This window comes from Polistes fuscatus, unplaced genomic scaffold (assembly GCF_010416935.1).
Source record: "Polistes fuscatus isolate 324 unplaced genomic scaffold, CU_Pfus_HIC Scaffold8, whole genome shotgun sequence".
NCBI lineage: Eukaryota > Metazoa > Arthropoda > Insecta > Hymenoptera > Vespidae > Polistes > Polistes fuscatus.
In genome coordinates, this window is record NW_025113162.1 from 6,307,441 (window position 1) to 6,315,881 (window position 8,441).

Consider the following 8,441-nt stretch of genomic DNA (forward strand, 5'->3'; position numbering starts at 1 on the left):
AATATTATATTAATAAAAGTATCCTTTCATGATGGAATATACAACCTTACATCTATTGATTATGTGTACCTGCTTATTAAAAAAATATCTAAAAATATATTGTACAAGTCACAACAGTCTGTATTATCTCAAAAAATAAACTTTGAATGAATATGGTGTCATGGACACCATTAAAAGATGAATTGCTGTAAGGAATGTAACTAGCATCTCATCACGTAAGAGCCATCTCTTGCAAAGATATTTACTAAGTCTTCTGCACTTTAATCCATTTACCACGTACATATTATTGAATGTTAAGGATATCGTGATAAATGTATTAATACTATGCTCGATATACACCCATTCAATAGAAAATGACATACAAGTTTCGAAGCAATGTTATTTACAGTCAGTCGATCTGAGCTAGTAAAACCTTTGGCTTTACCTAGCTTTCTGAGTGGACTAGAAATCGATTTCCGAAAATGTTTGTTTTTCTTTTATTAAGGAAGAAGATAAGAAAGAGTAACACTTAACTAGGTCCAGGAGGAGCATTGAAATTAAACATGGTTGTTGGTGGACGTCCTGGTAAAGGTTTTGGTGGTAGTCTTGGAGTCACAGACCCTAAAAATCCATATATCGTAAAAATCAATTGCTATTAAAAAATTTTCATGCATCTAAATAAAATAATTTAGGAATTTATAAGTCATTACCATTAGGTTGTGTAGGGGGAAGCTTTGTAGGACTAGGCCCATTAAAAGACATATGTCGACGTGGGTGAGCGTTTGACGAACATGTATTTTCTAATGTCGAATTTCGCCTAGTTAATAACGCCGAAGTGCTTGGATTCAACGTAGTTGGAAGTCTTGGTGGCAATGTCGTTAAAGGCAAGTCTCTTCTTGGTGGTAATGGTGGTGGTGAAGTGCCATCTCTTGGAGGAAGTATAGGTGCATTTGGTGCTTGTCGTGCCTGTTATTATAATTTATAAATAAATAATATATATACAAAAAATTGATTTCAAAAAAAAATTCTTATAATTACCTGCTGAGGTGATTCACTTATAGAGCTTTCCCGCCTTCTGTGAGATCTAGGTGGCAAGGGTGGTGGTGGTTGATTAGGAGGCATATGGCTAGGAGAAGGAGGCGGAGGCATTATAGCACCTGGACTTCCACTAGACGATGACAATCCTGTCAAAGCTCCCATAACGCCGATAGTACCAGAATTAAATCCAAAGTGAGTAATTTGCGATTGATGATGCGTCGTAGGAAGGTGCCCTGGTGATCCCATTTGTGGACTACTACTCGGCGAATTGACTGAGAGTCCTGACATACTAAGTGGACCTGGTGAACCTGGGGGTTGACCTATACCTGTATAAAAAGCTACATACAATCCATATATAATAGATTAATTTATTTTATTTTAAATACAAACCTCCTAATAATACAGGCGCAAACACGCTGTGGTCCCCTGTATGTGGAATTGCAACCTGTGATGTATGTGGTGGTGTCTCGGGTAATTCTGGTGGTGGAGGTGGTGGTACCTCAGGTAGTGGATCGTTTAATCTTACACTTGATGCTGCTTGAAGAGGAGCAGGTAATTTACCACTCAAACTTCTTGCTTTAATACCCGGTGATTTCAAATTTAAATCCGGCCATTTGCGAGGCTAATATTAAATACATAAAAATATAAGCATTGATTTTTACATTGAAAAATGTATTCGTTATAAAAATATATTTGATATAAACGAACTTACAACTCTGGGTGGTTGTCTGCATCCTCTGGGTTCTACTTCTAAGCTTTTATTAAATAAGTAATTACTAATATCTGCATCTTTCATATTGGGATCGAATGGACATAAGTTCTCAATGAACTGTCGTATTTTAGGTTCTACCGAAAGACAATATGGTTGATTTTGGTATTGCTGAATTTCTCCAGTTATTTCCGCGACTTTCCGTCGTTTACTAAAATTTATTAATTCTGGACTTCCCGGAAGATAATCGGGATTTCCTTCTTCAATATGTAAAATATTAGTCAAATACATACCTATATATAAAAATATTTAATTAGTAAAGAGTTTATAAATATTATATAAAATCAATTAATGTCAGATATATTTCCTTACCAAAAAAGGGTACACAAGGAGGGTTTATCGATCTTAATTTTTCTTGATACTTTTTAAAGTGGTCGTTATTTAATTCTCGTGCCTCTTCAAGTGCTTTTTCTAATCTCGCAGGTATTTGCTAAAATATAAAACATTCGGTATAGTTAAAAAAGCAAACATGAAAAATTATATATATTTAATAATTTAAACTTACTTGAAAAGTAAATTTTAACCTAAATACAGATGCAGATCCCATAGCACTAACAATGGCTAATACACCATTAAAATTATTAAGATCTTGCAACACCATCATAACTTCGATTGCTCGTGAAACAATTGCTACTCTTTCTTCAAGATTTTCTGCCTCTACTATCGTTTTATCAAGCCATCTAGTAAACTATGAAGTAACAGAACATACAATATATTGTTTTGCAAAATTTTGCAAAATTATATGTATTAAGCATCTCTTACATTTGTCGTATGTTTGATCATTTTCAATAAGTTTGGTGATGTCTTTTCTTTATCCTTTTTAGTCCATACTGATCCTACTAACTCAGAAGGTTTTACAGTTCTATACAATTCAAATTCTAAAAGTGTCAACTGCCTTGCTAATTCAATGGGGTGTAACTGAAATCAAAGTTTTTGTTATTTAACTGTATCTATAGAAAACAAAAAATAATGTGGATACACGCATTACATTTAATTATGTTGATGCTTACTGTAAGTATACCCCATTCCTCTTCAGGAACTTTTAGATGCCACTCAATAGGTGGAGGAGATCGTTCAAAACTAAAGGTTATTGGCCGTTGTTCAGACGGCTCACATTTTCTTTGTACAATTTTTATAACCGAATCAACCCATTTTCTCATTGATTTACCACTTACAGTATCTAAAAACGTTTGCAATCTTTCCAGAAGATTTCTATCACGTTCGAAATCATAAAAATGATGATCGACCTATAAAATATTAATGTAATTACTATTATATATATATATATATATACATTTAAAAGAAATGATATTTACATATATTTTATTTACTCACCCAATGCCTTAAAACATTTAAAACCCTAAATTGTACAGGTTGACAAAATTCTTTCCTATATCTTTTCCAATCTTCTCTAGCTGTAGTCTTACAGCCAGAAGGTTTTTCGTCATCACCATAAACTAATGAAGGATCTGGTATATCAAATCTTTCTATTAATAATGTCAATAATTCTTGAGGTGAGCAAAAACTCCTGTAAATATTGATACGTATAAAATAAAATAATATAAATGTCTATGAAATTAAATAGAAGAAATAAATGAGGAATACTTACCTATAAGTAGTAAGGAATGTACGTACAAAAGCAGGATCAGCATATATGTGGTAAGTTAATCTTTCTACCAATTTGACCAATATTGCACCTTTAATTAATGGCACCCCACCATTTTCTCTAGCTTCCAAAACAATATTTTCTGAACTATCTTGTTCAGCGAATTTATACAAATGTGGCGGAGGTAATTTCAAAGGATGTTTCCTCTCTTCATCCAAGAGGATACTATCCAAAGTTCGTTCTAACATACTTTTAGTATTTAACATAACTAAATCAGCCATCCAATTGTTTTTATCTTCGGCGGATTTGGCAACGAGTATAACATTAGGATGGTCCCTTGGTGCTATCTCAAAGGCATTTTTTAATTCCTCGGTATCTTCTCTGTCTATGATGTCAACTTTTCTAATGAAGAATCTTTCTTTTAAACGAAGTTCACCTGGATGTGTTGGATGAACCACACCAACACCAGCAACAGTGACACTGACTCTTTTACCACCACTGGGCTTACATAATACCAATAATCCATCGAATAAAAGGGCTTTCCTTTCTGTTAACCTCCGACCATTACTACCTACTTTTCCTAATGTATCTTCCCTTATAAATTCATTGCAACATTGCCCAACATCTCTCTGATCCCACCCATCAACAGTTTTTTGTAATTCACTAATCTTCTCCAATGCTGCTTGTCTTCTAGCACGACTTTGCATTCGTAGACCAGTATCTTTTTTTGGAAGACTTGCAACTGACTGCATTAATTCCATTTGTAATGGCCTTAGTAGTCCTTGCACTTGTTCTAATGTTTCACTATCTTCTGTGTTGGGTGTGCGTTTCTGTAATACCTGAATAAGACAATAACACAATATGGAGAATAATTAATATTAATAATATAACTTATTTAAATATAAAAATAATCAGTAATTTATCAATTTAAAAAATATACTTTTATATAATCAAAGTACAAAAAACAATGCCACACAGGTTGCAATAAAAGTTTTGGCAAATAGTATTTAACAGCTTCTTTGAAACCATGTCCTGCTGCTCTTAATGCTGCATTAGCTTCTGGTCTTGATAATAAATTTGTTAAAACTTCTTTACTAGCTGAACTATTAATATCTTTTGCGTACCTGGTAGAAAAAAAAATGTATAATAATGTATTATTGTCTATTGACATATTATATGGCATAACTATCGATAAATAACATACTTTATATACACATCAAACTCGGCAGCTTCAGCCAATTCTTCAAAACATGATCCAACAGTAGGAGTTTGTTTTTCTTCTGTAATTTCCATTATATCTTCTAAACTACCAAGTAATGTAACAGTGACTTCATATATATCCATAATATTACTAAAAAGCGTTTCAAGTTCACTTTTATCTTGTGCAAGCTTGGCAATTTCTTCACGAAATACCTAGGTGAAGCAAACTTTGTTATTATTGTACTAATTTTTTATTTATTAAATAATCAAAATTAATTTTGACATTGTTATACCTTTATGATCATGTGAAGATCACGCAAATAATGACGTTCATCATGTATAAGGTCTCTAACAGATTCTTCGTATGTTTGAGAGACAACTGCACCTAATCCGCTTTGCGGACTTTCTGAACAATCATCTTGAAAAAACATATCCATCAGTACCTGTCGATAACAAAAAATATTTCTTTATATTTTAATATTATTTAAATTTCAATGGCATATTTTTCAAATTTTGAAAATTTAATAATATAATATAAAATAGTTACTAAATATAGTATTCTATTATGTACACATATATATTCTATTACCAAAGATAATATTTTACATTAAGTAGTGGTATTGCAAGTATATGTGTTAAATCTACGAATATTATGTTTAACTTTGTGCAGAATTTATATAAAAGAAATGTAAATTGAAACAAAATATATATATATTGTATGCACATGTAGAAATAATTCATGCTATTAAGAAAAATGTTTATAAAATTTACCTCAAGTATGTTTACATTATATTTCATGCATACATAATGTATTTTTATTGACCACATTCATTATTATTAAATTATTGTATCAAATTTATAATGAATTTACAGATTCTATATACATAATATTTCTATATAAATATTACATATTCTATACAATATCGTATCATAATGATTTAATATACTTTCTCTATGTGATTACACTTAATACATTTAGTACATTATAAAGTATATATCTTTTATCGATTAAGATATTAAATAAAGATAAAAGAAAATTCTATATAATATAATTTATGAAATGAAAATAATGAGAACAAATCTACTACCGCATATCAAAAATAAAAAAAGATTATAATATTATTTTGTATAGTTCAATTTCCAAAACAAAAGAAAAAGACAATACGTAAAGCAAATAGAAATTTCTTATAAATTATTCAATACATATAACACTTTTCATATATCTTTTTTTTTTTGCTAAAGGATTGCAGGTACGTACCACCTAGAACAGCATGAGCGAAGAATGAACACCGTTGATTTTGTTATATGTTAGTGGTAAGCATGTAATTAAGCAAAAAAGATATGCAGCCACAATAAATCTGTGACCATTCAATTCTATCCAATAATAAATTTTAGATTTGACAATGCAGCAAAAACTATTTTAATTATTGCTAGTAATAGACGTATTTAGTATAAATTACTTATAGATATTTAAAAAAATCATTTGATTAACAAATTAATTAACAATTTCTGTAATTGCTATTACTAGCAAAATTATGTTTAACTTACTAATGATTTGATTAAATAAATGAAATAAATTAAAAAGGAAGAAATATGAAATTGCCTATAAGTTTCAAGAATAATATGTAAGAGTGAATTAAAAGGCAGGCAATATAATTCAAAGTTATATTCTACTATACTAAATAGTGAATAAATACATAGCTGTAAGTACAGTTTTAATTAAACATGACGTAAAAAAAGAAAAAGAAAAAAGGAAAATAAGTACTTTTAAACTATACTGAATTATTTTTAGTATATATATATATCTGTTTGCAAGGCTGTGACATTTAAAAAGAAAAAGCGTTGTGCAGAAATAATAAAAATTATGCATACGCGACTTGGTTTTGTTGTTGCAAAATATGTTATGTATGTTAATAAAAAATGTGCATGGACAAAAGGACAATGCAGGCTTAAGTATATATATCTTGAACAAATGATATATTACCATGTCTGCGTACATAGCAACCCTTATATCCTCGCAAGAGATCTCCACATGACGTATATTCTTAACATAATTTCCAGCTAACTGAAAAGAAAAGAATTTGAAGTATCTCAAATACCTATGCATTATTATTTGAAATGAAAATAATAGTTCGTAATACTAATACTAACCTTTAAAATATCTGCCGATATATATTCCAAAACTCCTACCACAAAAAGACTAACTTGTAAGTCAATTTTGTGCTGCAAGACTTCCTACAAATGTATATTAAAGAACTAATGTGGGTATGAATAAATCTTTTTTGGTTGTTGACGACTAATGCGTCCATAACGGGTCTATAAACCTATTATTCATATTGCTGCTTACTTTCTGCAGCAGTTGATGAATTTTATCAACAGGAAGAACTAACGGTGACTTCTTTTTTCCTTTCTCTAAGGCATCCTTAGCATCTCGCAATGCCCATCTGTCGATGGGAGTCGGAAATGTTCTTCTTACTCTTTCTTCTACATCTTGTGGTGTGTGCGGAGGTGGATGACCACAAAGCATGCCCAGCATTTTTAATATTAAACTTTCAACATAGTCTAAGGCATCTTGGCGTGCTTCAAGACTAGGATGTACTTGTTCCAATACCTATCAAAATGATAACGACAACATTGACATATATATGCTTACTCAAGAACGTCATTAGAATCTAATCTATAGGATATCTTTAATGAAAGGAAAATTATTCAATAAAATAACAACTTTCACATTTTCATTGAAAAATTTTAAACCATTGATTATAAAAGTTTTAATTAGAGGTGGGTTTAATATTCTAATTGCATATTTTTAATTTACATTTTTCCTGTTTCTTCCTTCCAATATATTGCAAATAATCTATTGCGTAATTAAAGAATATTCGACGTTAAGTTTGGCTAAGAAATTTGCCAATACATTGACAATTAATAGATTCGATCGAACGCGGAAGAAAGTAGTACGAGCATTTAAACATCGTAGACAGCGAGAGAAAGAGAGCGAGAAAGAGAGAGAAAGAGAGAGAAAGAGAGAGAGAGAGAGAGACAGACAGAGAGAGAGAGAAAAAGAAAGAAAGAGAAAGAAAGAGAGAAAGAAAAAGAGAGAGAGGAAGGGTGGCTCGATTGATCGATCGTCGTCGCTCTTGTAAAGATTATCGGAAAGTTTTGGAAATGAGAAACGTATGATGGACAAAGTGATCGTTAGTTTTGTCGTGCTTTGATAATGTAACAATGAATTTACCTTTCTAAGGGAATTGACAAACACTCCCTTCCACTTGGCGGCGTTCTCCTCCTTCAGAAAGTCGTAGCCTGACGGCTCGCCCACCACCGACGCCGGCGATGGAAACATTTCACCGTTCTGTTAGGACAGAAACTATCAACGGCATCCGAACTAACAATTACAATCACATAACCACCTTAAAGAACACGCTCCGGAGAGTTCTCCGAATTTATAAAGAACATCGTCAAGAGGCACAAAAACTTGACATAAACGTCTCTGTCTGTCCGTCTGTCCGTTACTCAGGGCGCAGACATCATACCTCTCTTTTTATCCTTCTCTCTCTTTCGTTTACTCACTCTCTCTATCTCTTTCTTTCTCTTCTTTCTCTTTCTCTCTTTTTCGTTCTCTCTCTTTCTCTGTCTGTCTGTCTGTCTGTCTCTCTTTCTCTCGATTTCGTTCTTTCTCGCTCTCCCTCTCTCTTTTTTTTCTCGCTTTCTGTGAGTAAACGATGATAGCTAAGCCACTCGATCGTATTTTCGCGCCTCTCCCACGTCCCTCGTACTTTTTATTCGCATAGGAAACATCCCCGAGGCAAACCCGAGAGTCGTCGAGTTCTCACACTCGCGCATCTTTCA

The 8,441-nt window shown here is 32.0% G+C and overlaps 1 protein-coding gene across 6 annotated transcripts; it reads right to left on the bottom strand.

Annotated features, from left to right (window-relative positions):
* Nucleotides 1-462: 462 nt before the first annotated feature.
* LOC122524767 (protein son of sevenless) lies at nt 463-8,202 on the bottom strand. Of its 6 annotated transcripts, none has more exons than XM_043647192.1 (18): nt 7,828-8,202; nt 6,940-7,203; nt 6,744-6,827; nt 6,577-6,657; nt 4,886-5,035; nt 4,597-4,805; nt 4,333-4,516; nt 3,396-4,231; nt 3,122-3,314; nt 2,797-3,033; nt 2,549-2,704; nt 2,292-2,474; nt 2,099-2,216; nt 1,730-2,019; nt 1,408-1,639; nt 1,018-1,343; nt 690-945; nt 463-600 (listed from the first exon to the last, which is right to left on the bottom strand). In XM_043647192.1, exons 1-18 carry the CDS (start codon nt 7,933-7,935, stop codon nt 509-511), a joined length of 3,999 nt encoding a protein of 1,332 aa, XP_043503127.1. In that variant the 5' UTR covers nt 7,936-8,202; the 3' UTR covers nt 463-508. The 6 variants fall into 6 exon arrangements, with proteins under 6 accessions (XP_043503127.1, XP_043503126.1, XP_043503128.1 ...); XM_043647191.1 differs by having other exon boundaries at nt 1,018-1,355; XM_043647193.1 differs by having other exon boundaries at nt 1,018-1,325; nt 4,886-5,036; nt 6,575-6,657.
* Nucleotides 8,203-8,441: the final 239 nt, after the last annotated feature.